Below are 22506 nucleotides of genomic sequence, written 5' to 3'. Positions count from 1 at the left end.
TGGTGTTTCCCTGCTGTGTTTTAGCAGGAGGTTGTCCATCTGAAGATGCTTCTTCCTAATTCCTGTCAACTTACACAGCTGTTTAGTGAGGGATGGGAAGAATCGACTAAGAGGGTGTTTAGTTAAAAAAAGCTTCTAACCCAAGATCAAAACGGTTACCAGGAAGCACAGAGAGCACTCAGTAAAACCCATGCAGGCAAGATGGAGCAGATCACACAGTCTGACCCCAAGAAGTCACTGATGTGAAACCACCCACAGGACAAGACAGGCCCAGAGCAGGCACCAGAGACAGGGCCAGTGTTCCAACTGTGGAAAATGGGAACAGCACTGAAACTACAGCTGCCTATGGCAATGTGCCTGCCTGCCACCCCCATGTGCTCATATCTGTCCCTTTGCAGGTCAGTGGGGCTCTGACCAGCCAGCACCTTCACTGCAGCACTGCAAGCAGCCAGCTTTGCTGCCTTCTGCCATTACTCCCATTTCACCTACTCCAGACATCTCCCACTCCATTTCCGACAGCATCTCCACTGAGATGCAGCTCCTAGACAGATCAGCTGTGTGGCTGCTGTTACTCCACAAGTTCATGCTCCTCCAGACTGGGCCTATACCAGCTGGACCACTGAAAACTACAGCAGTTTGGGCACCTGCACACCTTGCTCATGCAGAAAGTCTGGGCATCTAGAAAAGATCATGTAACCCAGCCTTCTGGCTTTCTGTGAACACCCTGCAACATACAATAACCAGAAGTGATTAAAACTTGTAGCATACTTGCACTGTCTCCTCTTACTGAGCCACAGAGGGCTGCACACACATTTGGATCAGATAACTGACATCAAACAGGCCTGGGCTAAAGGGGCCTCCTAACACCACCCTAAAACACTCTGCAATGATTGAAAAAGGAAAATGTCTCACCTAACGCACACAGTGATAAATGACCCACATCGAAAAATAAAAAAAATCAATCACCACCTTAAAATTTTCCAGCCAAAGCAATTTGTACTGCAACTTTTGTAACTAAATCTACAGAAGCTTATGCCATACCATTCTGGACTTATTTCAATAATACATGCTCACATTCATCATTCCTGACTGTCCCAAATCTACAGACCTTGGCCTTTCCGAACCAAGGCAAATTTGTTTTCTCTATAGGCTGTTTATTTTATATTAGTGCTCAGCAAAAATACAATCCACAGACCTGCTTCACCCTATTGCCCCACTTTATCACTAAGAAATGAACTGAAGGCTGGGAGCACCATGATGGAGTCAGAGACACAGTACATTGAAAATGAATATCATATTGTTCGTATCTCCAATGATCAAGTCATATTCACCCACAGAGTCTACAGTTAAGTTCATTGTATTAATAATACCAGGTTATATATAGAAAACACATTGACTTTATGCCTGAAGGGCCTTTTCAAAAGGCTTCTTTTTAATATAAAATACATTTTCTCAGTTATGTGGTAAGAGCTTGGACTTGAAGAGACATGTCTGCAGTGCTACAGGGTGTAAAATAATTGCCTGGCAACTACGTTCCCAAAGGAAAACAAAAGCAAACCATCTCCCACCGTCTCCATTACAGAGCTGGGAAACACAAGGCTCCTTGAAGAGCCAAAGGGACCATGCCAGAAGTGCCACTCCTCCCAGGTGCCTCCACCCATTTCTTCAGGTGTCACCTTGTCCTCTCTTCCAACAGCTGTGCAGGATGGGGCAAATGTGATCCCATTGCTGGGAGACTCTTCACAGCTCTCCCCCTGTAGAGCTGGTCCCCAGGGTCACCTCCTTCCCACAGCCACCAGGCTCAGGCTTCAAGCCCATGGGAATGATGCTGATCCTCTGCTCTGACATCTTCCTGCTCCTCAATTCCAGCCTTGACATGGACCATTTGTGGTTGAGCCAAACTTTTTAAAAGGCAGCCACTTCCTTGGCATTCTGCCCACTCCTTCCCCATCGGATGGCTGGGAAGAAGGCAACAACCTTAATATCCTTTGCCCAAACCCAAGCAACAGCTCTTCTTGCTGCTCCTCACCCCACTGAAGTAGTCAGGGTATCAGGATCTCCTGTCTCAGGCTGCTGATCACTTTTTGAACACCTTTCCTGGTCCAGTGAAGTCAGTCGAAACTCAAAATACATTTTCAGTGCAGATGCCAACACCTGTGCTGGCTTTGGGCACACGAATATAAGGGAAAGCAAAAAAAGGTGGTGAAATGAACACACCCAAGATGGCTCTGCCCAAGGTCTGGAAATCATCTCTGCACAGAAATTTGCATCCACGTGACAGGGATAATAGATGCCACAGCTGAACCCCTGCTGAAAGTAGGGTGTTATTAGCTTGGCTCTTGCTGCATGTGCCTGTGCTGTTTCTAGGCCAGCACTCGAAAAATCTGCAAGTTACTGTACTGGTGCCATGAGGAGTTTGCAGCTTGGATCTGTGCCTCGCTGGTGTGAAAAATTCATTTTATATTCTAGTGACCAGCTCTGAGGTTACTGACACAGTCCAAATTAAGCACACGTTCAAGGTCAGGATTTTCAGGGCCTGAGAAAAAGGGTTTTGCACCATGCAGCAAGAGAAACAGCACATCACACTCCTAGCTGAGGCAATGCACACATTTTTGGCAACCTTCTTCTCCCTGTCATCAAGAAGAAAACTTTCCTGCCATCTCTTGTAGCCCCCTGTGCCATCTCCTCGCCACATTTCAGCATCCACAGCATCCTGTGCCTCTTGGCAAGCACACAAGGCACAAAACAAGGGTACCTGGGCACCTTTTGCAAGGTTTCACAGCTGTGCCACAAACACAGCAATGCTCCAGGCTGTCACACACTGCAAACAGAGCAAAGAGTACTCAGCACCCATGGAAGATATCCTGTTTGGTCAGAAGCTGATACATCAGTGCAAAGCCACAGTTTGTTCCAAAATAGCTTAAACCAGAAGAAAGCCACGTGCCTCGGAAAGGCAAACGTGCATTTTCCACTACTCTGGTGAAACTGGGATCCACGCTGGCCAAATATGCTGCATAAAAGCCTAACCTCTAACCCTCACTGCAGCAAACAGCAAGGCAGGCAGGGCTGTCAATACCTTCCTCATTTGCTTCCAACAGATCCTGCATGGGACACAATGAGCTGACCCCCTTTCCCAGCTCCCACGAGGAAGGGAAGGTGCAGTGCCCCATTTACAGCAGTGTCAACAAAAAGATCACTGGGGTGTGATTTGCAGCTACCCCCTCACCTTCATCATGGAAAGTCAGCCTGAGTCACCAACAGCTCAAAGCAGACCCAGGTACAGAGCCAGGCCACACAGAACTGCCTAAGTAGAATTTGAAAGGCTTTTTCTGTTGCTCTGAAACAGATGCACACCACAGCCAAAATCTAGGGTTTTTTTAACCTTTTAAAGCCCCAACCTATAGTGATATAATCACAACCACAGACTTTGTGTCCACATAAGCTTTCTGCCTCCAAGTCTGCTGTTCAATACTGACCTCACTGTGTGACAGCAGGTGGTATTTTAGTCCCTGACAAGGTATCTACATAAAAACACCCAGCGCCAGAATCCATTTTTAGCACAAACTTTCCTTGAGTAGCACACTTACAACGAAGCCAGTAGATATGTGAATCCTTACTTATTTTTAAATGTTATGTCATTTTCACTGGCAGCCAAATAACACATCATAAACATGCAAAGAAGAACAAACCTCAACCCTCTATCTGCATTTCTGCATGCTTTAAAAGCTGTAGCACAGAACAGCGCTGCTGGCACATTTCAGACCTGGGGGATGAAGAATTCCATGTGGAATAAGTGCACAGCAGCAGGGGCTGGTGAGCAGGGGCAGCCAATCTCTCTGTCAAAGTAAACAGCCAAGGGAAGGCTGCTGGAACATCTTTGACACATTCAGAGATGGATCTCTTTCTTTTTCCCCGTGGCCAGCAAGTAGGTGTACAAAGCCAGATGACGAGGAATTCAAAGTGTGTAATTTAAACATAGGCGCCTACAATACTCCTAGCCACATACAGAACTGGCAGCAAGGTCTGGGACATGGGTCTGGAACTCTGCAAACTGGGAAACACCGTGCTGGGTTCCAGCTGAGAGGAGCAGACGAAATTCATGTCGCTGGAAGACTCTTATCAGGAAAAAAACCCTTTCTATATACTATCACATGGACTGTGTACTACCACTGGTGAGGCACAATCCCAAGCTGTCACTCTGCAACATCCTCCCTTCTCCACCTCCACAACTGAATGCTGGTCTGCTTGCTCATCTAATAAAACACTTCCTAACACAACACTTCCATGCCTGCAGAGAAGTCTTTCTACTATAAAAGGGCACTTACCAGGCAGAAACCATAATGCAAGCCTGACGAGGAAACCTGTCGTGCAGAGAGCTCCATGTTATCTTAATTTATGATCAAGAGCTGAACTCGGGGCTAAGGGCTGCACCCGAGTTATGGCTCTGTGCAGATGAAGAAGCAAGGCCTGTGCAGCTGGTTGCTGAAGCGTTCCCAGCTGCCAGGCATGAACCAGGGCAGAAGTGACACAGGCAGGACACTCTGAGGCAGCATTAATAAAAGCTTTGAAGGAAGAGGAATTCAGTTTTCACGGTTGGAGGACAACGGTGATTATATAAAGGCTGTATACTGGGCAAGGAGCTTTTCTGACAAGTCCTACTACTCTTCTCCTCTTCTGCTCTGGCTCTGCTGATATCTCTCCTGCTCCACTCCCTACCCAGCAGAAAGGATGCCTGGCTGCAGCAAATGGGAATTCGGCTTAGGGAAAAGTTTGAGGCTTTTCTCATCAACCAGTGCATCAAATGCTTTAATTCAGGAAGCCTTGGGACATAAGAATCAATTTAAAAGGGAAACAACAAAATGGCCACATTGTACTGCCATTGCACCGCACTTTGTAAGAACTCATAAAAATACTGAATGACTTCAAAGTTCTGCACGTGGAATTGGGGTCTCTCTAGCACCCAACGAGCAACACCCCAAGCTTGTCCCAGAGCCACATGTGCTGCTTGCTTATCCCCACCTCACACCCTGCAGCCCACACAAGCACTGTCCGTGTCATCCTGCTTATTTGCTAAGTAACACCCTCCTACAAAGCTGCTCACAAACAACTCATTTCTCCTTTCACGACGTCTCTGTGCAGCACCAAGGGTACAAACAGGAGCCGTGTGCTGGCTGCTGCCAAACTTCTCACTAAAGGGACAGGCAGGCTGGGAGGTGAGCAAGGAGGGCCATGGTATAAATAGGCAAGTCATGGCTTGAAGGTTATCTTAAATCTATTTACTGTAGAATCACCAGATCCTGAAAAACTTTAATGAGCACATGCAAGGAAAACAGAAGTTCCCACCTCTTCTATTTACCTATCAGAGTCTGACATGAGCAAAGGAGAGGGGTTCCTGTAGAGGATCACTGCTCCTAGAGATACACCAAATTCTGGGAGGAATCCATAATTCAGGCACTAAAGAGTGGGAATGGTTTTGCATTCAGCAATCAACACAAAGCCAGAATCATCCACTAACTAATGGTTACTGCAGCCAACATGAGTATTCTCTCTTCTCTCCTTCAACTTTCCCAGTCTGGGCTCTCTCAACCTCCACAACCATTTCAAATCCCATGTTTTCATCTCCTTCCAGTTCTTCACTCATCCTTTTCAGACAGCTTCTACATGAACTTAATTCTCTTTATACTCAGCTTCTCCCTGGTTCCTGCCTCCCCAAGGTACTAATTACAATACAGTTTATTAGCCAGGCACACATAACATTTTTACTCTAATTTTGCCCTGCTTTAAAGGAAGCTGGACACTACTGAGACAGTCCACTGCAGTCAGTAACAGGGAAGGATATTTTTCAAAAGTACTTTAGTGGCTTTGGAACAAGAGTCCCATTTTCAAAGAGACACTTGGAGTAAGTCACTTCTGTCAATGACAGTACGGCTCAGAAAACATCCTTGAAAATAACACCCTCAGGCTCTTTTAAAATCCATCACTTACCAAAGAGTGAGTGAAGCAGACCCAAGTAGTCTTTTCCAGTGAAGCCAAACAGCAAAAGGCTAAATGTTTCAGCCTTGGCCTTTCAGGCAGGTGTGAAGGAAACAGAGATACCACTCACCAGCAAAGCTGCATCATCACAGGTAGGACAGCACAAAATTACCACCCCATTAATTAATTTAGTTCAGCCTGTTATGATAACTGCTAGAGACCTGTTTCAGGACCCAAGCCTGGGGGCCTCTTTGATCCCAGTTAGCATCACTGGAGCAGCTCAGTGCCCATCATACTACACCACAAGATGACCATGGAACCTGACAATAGCACAGCTAGAACATTTGCTGGTTGAGAGAGAAAGCCCAAAGAAGGCCTGGAGATGTCCATGACAAAGGCAGGAAATGAGCCCAAGCATGCCTGGTCTGCACCTTCACCAAAAAATACAAATAGTGGTTGTTCCTCAGCCAACAAGCATTACCCCATGGGATAAGCTGTCCTCTCCCAAGTCTGCCACATGTCACATTGTCCAAATGAGAATAAATCCAGATTTCTCTGGGCACAAATATTAGTCTTGACTGATGAAGTGAGTCAGTTTGGACATGACAGGTCTGGACAGCCAGCTGCAAAGTAAGAGCTTGGCTTGAAAACATTACCCACATGTGGCTGGAATGTTCCTCTGTTCCTGCCAAGATGCCACCAACAACAGAATCTACCTCGCCAGTATTGGTTCAGAGGAATCAAGTTGCTGTTCCTCCATCATTTAGTCTCTCGCTTGAACAGTGGGGGCAAGGAGGAGGTCAGGGAAATATATAATGACAGGACTCCTGGAAACACTCCATGAACCTAATATTGTGTGACACTGTCTGGATACCAAGAGTTCTGAACACAATCAGGATGCTGAGAATCAAATTGAAAGTGTCTGAATCTATGCACTATGCACTACAGGGGGCAAATAAAGAATAAAGCACATGTCATTTTAGTTCATTTACACTTCCAGTGTAGCAAAGTTCTGTGCACCTCTTAAACATCCCATTCCTTGAAGCCTCAGTGTGATGCCTAACAGAAATCTATAAAGATTTGATCAACAGTAACTTGAGTACAAGTATTGGAATAAGCAGACACACTCCACTCATGTCAGTTAAACCAGAAGACCACACTTTACCACAAGCTACTTGCAGAACATTTTTGTCTGTTATGGCCAACCTTTCCCCCAAACTGTAATGGCAACTCAGAGCAAGTCAGTTTGAACATGGAGATACAGAAATACTGAGCTCGAAACATTGTAGGAGAGCCTGGGAAAAAATTTCCATGCCTGAGACCATACACCCTTATAGCAAATCCCAGAAAGAACTCTGCATCCAGATTTACCTCCCAGTAATTCCCTCCTGCTAACCAACTGCTCACTGGATACCTGTCCACAGATACCAAAGATGTAATCTATTAATGTGGGAGTATCTGGAAAACTCAGATGATTACAAGGGAGCCTGGGCACTGTTCAGGGATAGACTTCAAGAGTCTGCAATCTGAAAACACATAGAACTGATTCTAGAGGCTGCATCCAGTATTTCCCAAGAGTCATTATATACAACTAGAGTAATTCATTAGGGATCTTACAGCTACAGGAATCCATTAGGGATCTATTTAAATAAGGAGGCAAAATAAAAATCCTGGCATAAAGCTTGCCCAGCATTAAATTAAGCTGAATAATTCAAATCAATAAATGCCATCTTAAATAAGGGAGGCTACACCATAAGGCCCAAATGCTTCCACGAGAAGCAGCTAGAAGAAATTTGAAACTTCTGCCTTCTTCCTAAGAAAGAACAAGAACTGAGATTAAGTGCAACACAGTAGCCTTGATGCATCCTAATCCATGGAAAACACTCAACTTCTGTACAGGGCCAGCATCTGAGAAAGCTTGTGCAGTTGTGCCAAATAACACAGCAAACCCACAAAACTGTGCCTCTAGCATGTGGCTTGCTAGTGTGGCTCAACTTCAATAGCCATTAAATAACTCCCAAGCTGATTTTGGAATCCATTCGTTCACACAGTGATGTCAATGCAGAAGTGGCCTCAATTAAGCAAATTAACTCATGAAAGTGAACAGTTTATCTAGTTCCATGGAATACTTGAATACTTTCAGCGTTTGCTTCCAAGCTCTCTGAAGCTGGTAGTTTTGAATCCCAAAGACTGGGGAAAAGCTTTTCAGTAACTTTTAGCAGCTCCCTTGAGTTAAAATTTTTTAATAGTATCACAGACTACAGAAAGAGAACTAACAAAATGCAAAACCCAACCCAGACTATCATCTAGGCTGAATTGTGACCCAAGGGCTCAAGCAGCCATGTGGTTTTGGTATCACATTTTGGTATCAAAAATAGAAACTTGTGGTCCAAGCACCCATCAAAGCTGGAGAACACAAGCCAAGGCAGGTTCCTGCAGGAACACAGCAGAGCTCAGTGGGCACTGCCTGCAATGAGCACCTCGGATGAGACATCTACAGGATCACCCAAAGAGCCATCACAAACAAGCACCCTTAGACAAGGCATCCCTTCAGCTGAAGCTCCTGTCCCTCAGCCAGCAGCTGCACTGACTTCAGACATAAGGACCTGCATTATAACTAGCCATAGGCAGCAGGAAACAAAGTGTGCATCTCATGCAGAGGCTGAAAGGCCCATTGTAATTAACCACTCTCAGCCCTGTACGTTGGACAAGACAAAAACAAAACCCACACTTTTCCTTTGCTGGTAAGCCCTAAAAACACTGCCCACTATTTCTCATAAAGGGCCTGTATGTCCAGCACTTTCTCCATCACAAGTTGGAGCATTTGGCATAGCCTATGGGAAGGTTAATTCCCACAAAAACCACATTTTACAGACAATGCCTGCAGGACAGAAGGAACACCACCCTGTTTTAGTCACACAGACACACTTCTTCTTGGGCTGAACCTTGCTGCCCAGTGGGACACCACAAAAACCAGTGACTGATCACCAAGTACAGACAGGACTCAAGCATAGGGGAAACCATTTACCCAACGGCAGAAAACATTTCTGCAAAGAGCACGTCAGTGCTCAAACATGATTAATGGTTTCTTTTAGCTCATGGTGAGGGTGGATGCTCTCCCAGCAGAACATAGTGAGGATCTGACAGAGACATACTCCCAGAGAGCCTGGGGGGAAAAAAAGGGGTGGGATGGGGGGACTATGGTGTTTTGCTTTTTGGCTTTGTTTTTAACATCAAAATGTATTTCACTTAGCAATGAAAATTAATTTTCCCAGGTCAAGTCTGTTTTATCCCTGACAGTAATTGCTTTATCTCAACCCACAAGCTTTTTCACTTCTTTTTCTGCCCCCACTGTGTTGATGAGGGAGTGAGAGAGAAGCTGGGTGGAGATCTGGCTGCAGACCAAGGTTAACACACCACAACATCTCACCAAGCAAAGTGGACACCCTTTAACATGAAAAGAGTTAAAGCTTGAAGAATAACTTGGAGAAAATAGCTTTGCTAAATCACAACAATTACAGTTCTTCCTGCAGCTCAGTGAGATGATGAGAAGCAAACTGTAGGACTGAAAAACTGTAAGTCTTAAGTTCTTCTTTAAAAATCAAACCTTAGTTATAAACTGATATTTTTCTGTTGTTTCCAAATTACTGGGTAAGAAAGGACCCATCCCAAATTTGGGGCCTCAGTGCATCATCATACAACACTCAGACCATGTCAGGATGAGAAGTGAGCATGTTTCCAGCAGATGAAACTCATTAGCAGGGCACGAGAAGCAGCAAGACACCACTGGGGGCATTCCCTTTTCATGTTTTTCAAAATAATTTTCTTTTAGTCAGTATTTTAGCTTCTCTCTTGGAAAGTTTTAAATGCTTGCACTCTTCTCTCTTGGCATTTCTCAGTGTGGACAGGCACATGTGCACATACACCTGTGGTCTTTTCCAGAGGTACAGGGACTTGCCCTGCTATTGTCCCAAGCATGGCACATGCCAGTCCTCCTGCATCTCCCTTCAGAGATTCCTTCCACGCCAAAGCCTGAGGTTTACTCCCCATTCCAGCACCAAAATGCTACCAAGCAAATTTCTGGTCTCCTGCTAATGATGTGCCAAACTATGTTTGCACGAAGCTGAGAAGTGGAAAGAGGTAGCAACTATTTCATATCCTCCTTTTCAGAAATAAAAAACAAGAACTCCAGACAATCTTTCTGCAGCCCTTCCTGCTAAAGTTCCACCAGAGAAAACAAATACCATTCATTGTTTAAAGGACAGGTTGCAAAACTATTAAGTTATGATGTTTTCTCACTCCCTGCTATTCCTTTGGAGAATTAAAGGGATGAAATACATCTGACACTACAGAAAACTCAGAACTCTGTCTTGCTGTGGTAAGCAGGCCCACCATTGCTATCTCTGGCCATGCTGTGTTTGAACATAGGTGCTCCTGCCAGCTGAGAGGGTGAAAAGCTCCATCTAATACATGTACCAAGAGGACTCAAGGAAAAATACTTATTTTTCCCCTTAAATATCAGTTCATAGAACAATTCCTCTGTTTTAGGAATGCAGAGGACACCACTAGCTGTCATCCTCCACAGCAAAGCAATTCCACATTGTTTCATGCAGTTCTGCAGGTATTAAAATGTTAGGTAACATCCTAAAATACACACATGCAACACGCATTTGAAGGCTGTTTCTTCTCTATTGACCCAAACACAATGCTGATTTCAATTCAGCCAAAAGTCTTTCAGTGGGGGACAAAAAAAAAAAAAAAGAAGTATGCCACAAATATACCACTATTCATCTTTGAAAATGAAAGGTTTCTGTATTGTTCCACACCCACACCACACATCTCAACAGCTGAGCTTTGTTTCAGTTTTCTTATGGTAGAGTTTGCAGTTGCCCTTAAAAAAAAAACACTAAAGAAAATGTTGGATTCAGACACAAACATCAAAGCACCAAAAAACAAACCTGCCATAGCTGCTTCAGAAACTGGGTGAGTCATGAAGACCTCAATACAACTGAATTATCCAGGTTCTGTCAAAAACTTCACTGTCATTTGATGGATCACCATAAAACTAAATTTTTCCACTTTCAGTAAACTAAGGAATTATGAATTATACCATGAACAGCATGGTAAGTGTTTCAAAAGGACACTTAAAAATAAGCCAGTTCCAGAAATCCTTACCCAGGAAACAGATGTAGCATGGAATAACAACTCCTGTGCTCCCACACTGGCCCTCGCAGCCACTTATCTAAGAGTCACTGTGCCTGCAAACATGCAGAAATCATCCAAGTGATAGCTGCAGACACCAAGATGGTGTTAAAAAAATACAGTGAAATCAGCTGGCTGCTTGGTGAGATTTTGAAAGGCTACTATGAAGGGAGAGGCAACAGAGGAGAAAAAGAGAAACCAAAGCAAATTCCTTTTCTTCTTGAAAATAACAATGATGATAAACATTCAAGCAAACCAGAAATAAATATTGTGCTTTTGCAATGCAGTCATCTAAAATAACTGACTGTGTTCAGGCACTGCTGCAACAGCAGCTCAGTAAAAGGTCTCCAATACAGTGGGCACTGTGCAATAGCAGGAGGGGGCTGCCTGCCTCCCTTCAGCAAGGAATACTCGGGTGGCAAAATGCTGAAGCACATCAAATCAAGAATAAGACTGGGAGAAAAAAAAATTTGCTAACTGGAGAGCTTAGAAAATCTGATCTTAGTTCTGAGGTGTTTCCTAGTTTGCTGAGTGAGGAGAGGCAGATCCAGACCTGTGCTCTAAGTTTTTACTTCTGTATGATTACAACAGCATACCTGCTTAACATCTGGGAGAAAGGAATATTCCCTTTTTGCTACAGGGACCACCTCTCTGAACACTACAGAATGCTTCCCATAACAGGGCAGAGCCCTCCCAGCACGGATGGGAGGAGTGACAGACACTCCAGGAGCATCCTCGGCAGCCTGCAATCACTATTGATCCTATTGACAGTGTATGGAGCAGGGCAGTGTGAAATCTCTACTCCGTGGAGCAGGCACCACTGTTTGCTTTGCACTAACTATCTACAAAGAGACAAAGTCTAGTGGTTGTTCCAAGGTGACCTGGAGACAACACTCTTGGGGTTCTAGTCCTGGTTTTGCTGCAGAGCTATAATGAAGCCTTGCAAATCAAAATCAGTGGCCCATTTTTCTGTGCAATAGGAAAAATTAAGTCTTCCAAACTCCACTGGAGCACTTAAAGGAGTTACTACATAAAGTACTACCACGTTTATTTAAACTTCCTTGGGTGATGCTTAAAATACTACACTTGTAGTTTCATCTGGTGTTGATCAGGAGACAAAGCTACACTAATTCATCCAAGGTGCAACCTCACCCACTAAACAGTTTGGCACTGTTTGATCTCCCTGTGAAGGAATAGCAGGAGACCAAGGAGCCTACAAGTAAGGATTATAATACACAGAGGACAAATTCTTCTTGATGAATTGCAGAATAACCCTTCTGAAGCAATACATTTACACTGCTGTAGCAGGACAGAAGTTGCTTTTTGGTCCTTTACAATATCCTGAAAGTAGGGGGAAAGAAAGCCCGTGCAAACCTGATAGACAACCCTTTCTGGGAAACGGAGTGTCTGCTCTGCCTTGCAGAGAAAGGGGGGGCTCACAGTTCCAGCGAGCTCTCCCTGGGACAGGGACACCTAAAAGGACCACTAAAAGAGTCACACTGCATGAAGTTCCTAAGCACAAATGGCACAGCCTTTCAGAGCAGTGCATTATCTGCTCCAGTCCAAGACACCTTTAAACCTCAGCTGCAGGAATACTGCAGGCCATTAAACCACACAGAGCCAGGCACACAGGCACCCTGCAAGAGGGATTCGGGAGGAGAAGGCTGGCCAGAAGAAATGAGACACTGGTTTTACGATGGACCATAATATTTCTAACTGCTCCTTCTTTCAGGGCTTACAAACATCACTTGGCCCTTACAGAGAAATGGAAGACTTTCTGCTAAAAAATAATAAAAAACACTGAAATCAATTAATCCACATTTACACATCAAGTGCATTTTGCCTTTAAATGCATTTAACCAAGAAGACATCAGACTGTAAGTTGCAAACTGCACATAATACATAACGTAAGAGATAAGCATGTTACCTCTACACCATTTCATCTATTATTAGCAGATTAAAAAACCCCTTTCTCCTAATCAACATATATATGCCAGTTATAAGTTTTTTTGGTACTCAAAAATCCACACTTGGATTGGAATTTGTTTCTATAACTTAAAGTTTTTATGTTAATGTGTCCATGGCACACTCTCCACACACAGCCCACAAGAGCCAGAAAGCATAAGAACCCAGAGCTGGATCTGGTTTCTGCTCCACCCGGCAGTCAGAGACCCCCAAAAATTACCAAAAAAGTTTCTTCAAGAAGAACCATGAATGTAGTCAAAAGAGCTAGTTTAGAATAACTTTCTGTGCAACTCAGCTGCAGAACAGACAATGTTCTCTAATGGGAAAGGAATACCAGAAACAACTTTCCAGAAATAACATTGCCAGCAAAGATACATTAAGAGAAAATGAACGGTAAGCAATAACCAGCCAATGCTTGGCAATATTCATCCCCACTAAAACGTTTATTTTCACTCCATGGGTTTCTTCCCCTTTAACTACCCCAGTGACAAATAAATTATGAACATTACAGCTAATTTATTACTCAGCACTACTGAGGATGGAGAGAAAAAAAAAAGACAGCAGTATTTTCAAGCTGATTCTTATTCTAGGAAAACAAATACTTCATTAAAAACAGTAATAAATTAAAAAGGAAAAACTGCTCTTGCAGTTAAGCCTGTCCATGCCTAAGTTATTCAGGCTTTGCTGCTGCCAACCAATCAAATGCTTTATCAATAGCTTCAGAAACAGAATCAAGTTCTTAATCTCTGCCTCAGTTTCCCCACCTGTGACACAAGTCCCACCCCGTCCATTCAGACTGCAAATACACAGAGGCAAATTCTGTTGTGCAGCACCAAGGACAACAGAAAGCTCTGAAGCACTGCAGTATTCCAAAACCTGACTTTAATGACATCCTCCATGCAGATCTTGCCAGATTTCAAGGAGGGTTTGCTCAGGCCCATACCACAGAACACAGTATTGATTTTGTTATATTCAACATGGGAAAGGAAGGGGCTGTACAGCAAAACAACTTAAAAAAATCCAAGAGCCAAATTCTGCTGTTAACCCCTCAGTTCTCAGTTGTTCATCACACAGGGACCTTATTTGTTTGTTCCACTGGAAACCCTTTGATGATTAACTTCTGTATTTATCTTTGATACTTATCTTTTTCCTGAAGACGGAATTTCAAGATTTTCATTGATATCTCAAACCCCAGCAGCAATAAAACCACACAGAAGGAGCCTGTCTCAGAGACCACATACACACACTCTCTCACCTGGCGTCACACAGCACTACTTTTACTGCAGGCACTTAGTTAAGAGACTTTTTGCAGGCTGCAGTCAAACACTGCTGCATGGGCAAAGCTCTCCCTAGGAAGTTAAGCACGGCTCAAAAGTTTTCATTCAGCAAAACAAGAAACAATTTGGCATTTCATTCCCACGCAAACACCAATGCAGCCTCCTTGGGAGGGACCAATTATTTTCCTTTCCATCCCATGCTCAGGCCAGTCATCCTCTATCACTTGATAAAACATGAATAGCTGCATTCAGAGCTGTAGCAAACAGAGACAGCTCAGTAAAGCTCTGTAAAAACAGCTCCCCAGAGCACACCACAGAACTGGTTCCCAACACACTTCCCATATGCATGCCCTTTATCTAAAGAAGCCCCTGACTCTGGCAGATGTTGGATGCTTGCAACTAGGTCAGTTTGAACCAGAGCGAGTCAAGGCTAAAGGCTAGGGAGAGAAATTAAACTGTGCTCCTGCTCCACAAACTGTGACTGTCAAACCGAGGTCTCCTTGCCTTCTGCTCAAGCAATGATTTCACCACTGGCTAGGCAAAAGATTTGACTGGCAGGGTGATGAAATGCCTCAGCGATGAACCATCAGGAGCACTTGGAACGCTATTACCAGTAAAAATATTCCAAAATGTAGTGCACGTCGGAATTCGTGGGGAGGGAGGTAGACAGGCAGGAAAGTGTTGCCAAGGTATGTGAATCAGCCTTATCGAAATCCTCATCGCTGCACGGCTGGCATGACTGATCACACTGCTGCATCCACACGAAAGGCACAAGGCTCCAGCTGGAGAACAGAGGCTGCAGCCCTTCCCTCCTGGTGCCATCTGCACCAGTCACCCCCAGCTCTTTAATCCACTGCCCAGCGCTGCAGGAGAGCAACTGCAGGTGGAAATCAGCTGGGCTTTTAAAAGTTGCTGTGAAAATCCTGAGTAACTTCTGCAGCAGGAATGCCTGCAGACTACAAGCAGCATTTCCCCCACTGCCACTGCAGTTGCTGGGAAATCCAAGTTTCCAAAAGCACGCAGGAGTAATTAGATGAAGCCAAATAAATGTGTACACAAAACCTTACACGAATATGCAAATAATAGGGTGTATTCAGCAGCCCCAGAAATTAAAGCAGCAGCGCAGGCTTGTATTTGCATAAACTATGCAGGATATGGCACCAAGTAATTCTGGAACATGTGCATTTTGCAAACAGCAAGCATAATAATAGACAAATATTTTGGAACGTGACATTGATCAAATACTCCCTAAAACTTCGCATGAAGAACCTCAGAGACATCACACTATTTAAACATAGACATCTACTGCTGGTATCCTGGGGTATTTTCACTGCTGAGTTCTGTGGGAAAAGAATTGGACTTTATATAGATTTTTATCAGCATTTATTATTTATAAAGCCCTGCTAGCAAGCACAATGTTTTATGAACAAATAAACCTGAATGATCCCTGCTTAAAAACCACATAATGAATGAATGTATACTTTGTACATACATTCAAGCAGTTGTTGCTAGTCTATTGCAATGAACATGGAAAAGGAGAGATTTTTTACATCTCTAAAAAGAAGTAACAATAGCCACTTCTAAAGGTACTGACATGAAAGCCAAGCCCAATCCAAACCGAGCTCTTCGATCACTCCTGAGAAGCCAAGCCCCTTGGCTTGTTTTCTGAACAAGCTGAGTTTCTGCCCTCATGGTCTCCCTGTGCCGATCAAGACAAAATCTGAGGAAACCAACTTGTCGCCGTATAAGGCAAAAAAAGGTTTCTCTTCCTGAGTTACAAATAACTAGGGAAAGTCACACATGTGGCCAAGGAAAGCAGAAGTACGAATACAGAACTCCCTCACTACTGACAGGCTAAAATTAGTAGTTTATTCAACTGCCCAGAACTACACCTTGTGCCTGTCCTATGCAGCATCTCCCTGTCTGTCTTTCTGTTTGCTCTCCACTTTGTCTCACCTGCTGATTTGTCCCTCGGGGAGCAGCCCTGCAGCCACCACTGAGCCCCACTCATCCTAGGAGCCTGAGCAAATGAATATCCACTTGCAGGTACACCTAGGCAACTCTGCAGTGCCTCCACTGATTCAACCCCATGGCACCACCTAAGAACAGCACCTGGCCCCACGGGACACTCAGTCTGCAAAAACCATTAAGTCCTCCATGCTTTCCACCAAGCATCTTTGCTGCTCCTGCTCTCTCACTCCCCTGCAGTACCTGTAAGCACCGTGCTGGGCAGATTTGCTTAAAGGACAGATTCACCCTACAGTGACAATTCCAACATTTGCATCTATTCATTGTATGAAGAGCTTCGTGGTATTTGCAATGACGGCAGAAAAATTATACAGGGAACAGAGGAACAGTTGCCCACTGCAGCTGGGCCACTGCTTATGCATGCTAGGGATTGTTTTGAGTTTAGTTTGCTTTTTTTCTTTCCACCCACTGGCCAGTTGTGTGTTACTGCCTGTGGATCCTGCTGGCCATGGAGCACAGTGTCATGCTGCTCAGGGCACAGACCTGGAGAAAGGCAGAGAGCAGAGACAGCAGCACCTCAGTGGAGTTCACCCCTTGGAGGAGGGAGGACTCAGGGAATCGCAGTGCTCATTTCCAGACGGTGGGGCTGGGGTGTGTGAAACACTCCAAAGAAGCAGCAACGCTGCTCAGGTACACAGCACGCCCCAGGAATTGGGGAAAACAGGAAAAGAAATGCTAAACTGGCGAGGAGTCAGCAATGCAAAGGAGTTTGAGGAAAATGCCACGCTAGGGACTAATACTGCTGATCCTACGCTCAAACACCCCAGTGAAGCATGCTGATATACAGTCCTACAGCAGACCCACACATTCCTGATACACCCCTCTAGCAGATCCATACATCCCTGGCACACCGGTGCCCACTGGGTGACATCACCCGTGGGCTCTTCCTTGGCTATTACTTTGAGGAAGGATTATCCTACACTCATTCACACTGACAGCTCATTTTGCAAGTAGCTCATCGGAAACAATCTATTTACTTACTAAGGTGTTACTCACATAAAACAGGCATGTTCCTGTCAGGCTCCTACAAACTAAGTTATATCCACATATACTCACCTAGGGTATAGAGCTGCTGAATTCATTTCATCAGATGTGATACAGTTTCCTTTGGAATTACAACTATGTTTCAAACTAAACTTATGTTTTATTATATGGAGATGAATTCTAATTCCATTTCATATTAACAGGGAATATTAACCACGGTTAGTTTAGTCACATACCTTGAAAAATTATAGATCACGTTCAGTACAAATTTGCATAAGTAGTTTGAGCATGTGAGAGAAGTAATGCTAAATACTGAATACAAGCACCAAATGCAGAGTTCTTACATTTACTGTGGAATATATTATGTGTATGGCCTCAAAAAGCCTCAGAGATTACGAATACATTTCTTTTCCATGGAAACTATAATTCTCAAATCCAGCAAGCTATTTTGAGACATTTAAATCAACTATACACTTACATCTGCTGGAAGCAGAACATTTCCACAGGCTGTACACTTCAAGGCACAAGCACAGCCGTATGGACACCTTCCCAACTCTTGTACTACACTTCTGCCTCTGACACCACATCTCACTATGCATATTTAGTGCTAAAGTCTTATTTGGATTGTTCTGTACCCGACACGGGGACTTTAGGGGCTGCTGCGCTTTTGCACCGCTGCATCACTTAAGAGGATGAGGAAAAGCGGTAACGCGGGAGGCACGAAGTAAATGCCCCACTAGCTTCTGCCGGTATTTATTCAGTGTGAAGTGCAAAGGCTGGCGCTGGAGCCGAGTGCCGGCCGGCCGGGGAGCCGCGCCGGTGCCAGCCCGCGCAGGGCACGGCCGCGCTCCGGGCGCTCGGGAGTCCCGCGGAGCGGCCGCACAACTTGGGCGGCAGCGGGTGGGTGACCCCTGGGCACTGCTGAGTCATTTCAGCCGCCGATCGCCGGGCTGCCCTCTTTCCCCCCTCCCCGGGCTGGGGGGGGGGGCTGCCCGCAGAGCCGCCCCGGCGCCGCGGAAACTTCCCCTGCGCTCCGCCGCGCACCCCCGCCCGCGGCTCAGCCCCGCCGGCGCGGGGGGCTGCGGGCCGGCCGCACTCACCAGGTACGCTCCCACCGTGCCCTGGGCCAGCATCAGGGCGCACTCGGACACCAGGAAGAGCTGGATGCTGGAGAAGCAGGAGACCTTCCTCCGCCGCCTGCGCTGCCGCGGCGCGCCGGCCCCCGGGAGCTCGCTGCCGCCGCCGCCGCCCGCCGAGCCCCGCTTCCCCGGCATCCTCCCGGGCACCGCCGCTCCGCCGCCGCGGGATGGCGGGCCCCGCGGCTGCTCCGCGCCTTCCTCCTCCTCCTCCGCCTCCTCCTCCTCCTCCTCCTCGGGGTGCCAATCACAGCGGCAACCCGCGGCTGCCTCTCCGCCCGCGGGCTGCTGCCATGGCCAGCTCGCCGCCGCCTCCGCCGCCGCCTCCTCGCTTCTCCCCTCCCCTCGCCCGGCCGCGCTCCCTCTCTCCGCCGGCTCCGCGCAGGCCGAATCCGCGTCCCCGCCGGCGAGGGGCGGGGAAGGCGCGGGGCTGGGGCTGGGGCCGGGGCTGGCGGAGGCTCCGCGGCGGCGGCGGGCGGGGCGGTCCCGTCCCTGTCCCCGTCCCGGGCTGTGGGCACGGCGGGGGGAGCGGCCGCAGCGCCTGCCCCGACCCCGACACCGCTGTCCCTCGGCTGCGGCCGCGCCCCCGCCGCCGGAGGGAGCGGGGATGCTCCCGGGCGGCACTGGGAGCGGGGATGCTGTGGCGGGGAGCGGGGATGCTCCCACGGGAAGCGGGGAGCAGGGATGCTCTCGGGCGGCGCTGGGAGCAGGGATGCTCCGGCGGGGAGCAGGGATGCTCTCGGGCGGCGCTGGGAGCGGGGATGCTCCGGCGGGGAGCAGGGATGCTCTCGGGCGGCGCTGGGAGCAGGGATGCTCCCGGGCGGTGCGGAGAGCGGGGATGCTCCCCGCAGGTTGAGGGCAGGCTGCCCCCGCATCGGCCCGGCCGGCGACTCCCTGCCGGTGTGTGTCCCCCCTGTTCCATTCAGTCCTAGGGACCCTTTTACGAAGGGAAACGGAGGCCCCACAAAAATTAACCGTAAGAAGAAACGAGTGGCAGAAGGTGACTTGCGTCGCGCTGCCGCTGCCACGTGCACCAGCCTTGGCCATGCTTCGTGTCCCTGCCACCTGCCTTCCCTGGTCCCCTTTGTGGTCAGCCCCACCTCGAGGTCTAATTTCAAGATATATCTCCTGTTAAAAACCACTAATCTTCGCTTCTACTATTACAGATCACATTCCTTGTTGGTGTAATTGCAAAACCTGATCTGTTTCACTCTTCACATGCACTTTTCTAGTTCATTTCTGGATCCACACTGGGGGCTGCTGTTCTGCTTCCTTGTGTTATTAAACTCCAACTTATGTGGAACTTTAAATCCATGATCCATTTAGTACTGGGATACCCATGGCCTTTGAGAGGAAGAATTCTTTGTGGAGGCACACGTTACGTTTTTCAGAAATACCCCATGACTTGCATCCTAAATTTCATTTTCAAAGGTTGTCAAAGCCCTGAAGCTCCTGAACACCTCATAAGATATATTTAAAAATGGAACTTAAGATCGTTCTAATTTTCAGGGCATAAACCAATCAGCACCAGGAAATCACGAGAACTGATATTTTGAATGAGCCCTTTTTTCTTCCCATACACTTTTTTAATTTCATCTCCCGAAATATTATCACCTCTTGGAGGCTTTTTATTTTGGCCTATTTTTGCATGAGTAACCTTATTAAACATGATGCTGAAAATCTCTGAGCAGGGTCTCCACCGAGGTTGATGAATCTTTACTCAGACCAGCTGGTGCACACTGTGGAACTGCAAACCATTGCTGGAAAGAAAATTGAGAGACCTGGCACGCTCAGTTGCTGCCCTTCGCTCTGCCAACAATCAGCTGCCAACAGGTCCGTCCCATGCTGAACTTTGTCTTGCTACAGCTTTTCCAGCAGGTCTGTGCCACATCAACAGGTGTCAATAGTCGGGTCCACCTCAAGGACACAGTCTCCAATGTTAATGGCCTGGGGCGTTGTTTTCAAATAATTAGTGAGGAGAACAGTCTGGTGCTTGTAGATGAGTGGTCTTCATTTTAATGAGATACAGATCAGTCCTCCAGACATCTAAAGCCTCACAAGATGCACATTAGACGCTACCTGAGGCCTCAACTGCCAAGGTTTTTGCATGAGGCCATGAGAAACTGGCTCTTCCATACAGGTTTCTGCCAGTTCATTACCTAATGTTTGCCATCCTGAAAAAACTGGTTCTTCCACCAAAAAACTCCAAAAAGGCAAGTTTTCCAGAAGTCTCATTAAACAACAAAAGTGCTCATGTCCTTCCTAAAATGTTTATTTAGGCACCTCTTCTACAGAAATCCTGAAGTTGGGAAGCTAGCAAGGTCTCTATCTCTAGATGGGTAAATTCACAGACTAATTCAATTAGCGTGACTAGACAGATGCTTTGCTCCAGGTGGATGCTGTAGTGCGTTATAAACTGAATGGACAAGCTCACAGACTTTTAAATAGGTGAAACAAGAGTGGTGTCTCTCAAAATACTTGAACATACAGACTTATGCTAGGGGAAGTCTTAAAATTTCCTGGAAAAAAAATACCCAACAGAACCAATACATATTTTTGAGGCATGCTGGTCTTTCCAGTCATCTTTTGCCTGCTCTAAGTTAGATGCTGAAGGCAGTAAAGCTCTGAAAACTCATCTAACTCACCAAGTATATATCTGGAGGCAGAAGTAAACTTCTGCACGTGCTACTGCAGTTACCAATATTCAAGTTGATGCTTTAAAGCTCTTGAGAATATATATATATAATATATGCAAATGACATCTTGTGTCTCGATCACATCTTAGACATCCTGTTGGAAGAATTTGTGCAGGCTGATACACTGCTTTTATTTCACAAGGAAAACAGCTGCTAGAAAAATTTGACTCTAATACTAATTATCTGAAACATCTGGTTGCTTGGTTTATTGCAGCAGAATACAATTTTCAGTTCAGTTTCTGTCCAGAAGAGACAGAATGCCTGGATTTTTTTCTTATTTATGTTGTATACTCACACTTATTTCCTCTAGAAAAATTCCTTCTGAATTTTCCTCCTGCTCTGCTGAAAGAAAGAGTGAGGGTCTTGCATCTCCACTGAAGTACATTGGTAGGCCTGAGTTTGCTTTATGCCACCTATAAACAGACCACATTCCTCAGAGATCTCAGTAGAATGCTTCAAGTGACCTGGTTGGATTTAATAGTTAATTATTGCTATACTCAAACAGCTTTTCTGGCCTAAATTGACTCAGCTTTAACTGCTAATGTGTGGAATACTAATGTTCTTGGATTATCATTAGCCTAGAATGAAAAATGATTTTATAGCTACAATAGTCCCTTCTCCTCAGGGCTCAGCAGTTTTGCCAACACAGTTCTCAGGTGTTTCCACAACCAAAGCAAGCATTTCCCCCCACAGTAATTTGTACCAAAACATCTTGCAGATACTTTGTCAGGTTTTTATAAACACTCCAACATTCACTGCTGGGAGGGAGCATGCTGCCCTAGATAAGGGTGGGCACTCCAATCCTAAAGAAGCCAGCTCCCCTGAGACCATCTCTTATATCTTGTCTCTGGACATCTCCCTGCTGAGTAACTCTGTCAAATTCACCTCTGGGTAACATTAGCAGACAGAGTTTTCTTAATCTGTCACCGTGCTGAAACAATTTCTGCTTTAGTTCACTTTTCCCCCCTCCTGTTAGCTGTGTAATTGTGTGTCTTGATACTAGGCAGGCATAACTTTTTTGATCCTCTGTAGAGTCATTGCCTGTGGTATATGGGGTGTGTGGCACTGAAGAACTGTGTAGGGTGAGGACCTTAGTGAAGTACTTGACTGGTATCTTACACCTCAAGGGGCAAAAGTTCAAACTGAAAATCTAAGCTTGGCCATCAGCAGTGTGGGTAACAGGAGAAGGAACAGGAGAGGATGATTTCCCTTCAGCAGAGCTGGTGGAAACCACTCCTATGAAGT

The 22506-nt window shown here is 45.9% G+C and overlaps 1 protein-coding gene across 1 annotated transcript in view; it reads right to left on the bottom strand.

Moving 5' to 3' along the window:
• SLCO3A1 (solute carrier organic anion transporter family member 3A1) overlaps positions 1 to 18718 on the bottom strand; it is a 137145-nt gene extending 118427 nt beyond the window's left edge. The window contains exon 1 of the mRNA XM_014888824.2: positions 18530 to 18718. Within this exon, the coding sequence (XP_014744310.1) occupies positions 18530 to 18703 (174 nt within the window). The 5' untranslated portion in view covers positions 18704 to 18718. The remainder of the gene's footprint in view (positions 1 to 18529) is intronic.
• Between the last annotated feature and the right edge of the window lie 3788 nt (positions 18719 to 22506).

The sequence above is a fragment of the Sturnus vulgaris genome, chromosome 13 (assembly GCF_052056855.1).
Source record: "Sturnus vulgaris isolate bStuVul1 chromosome 13, bStuVul1.hap1, whole genome shotgun sequence".
NCBI lineage: Eukaryota > Metazoa > Chordata > Aves > Passeriformes > Sturnidae > Sturnus > Sturnus vulgaris.
Note: the sequence above shows the minus strand (reverse complement) of the source record. Positions and strands in the feature narration are given on the sequence as shown.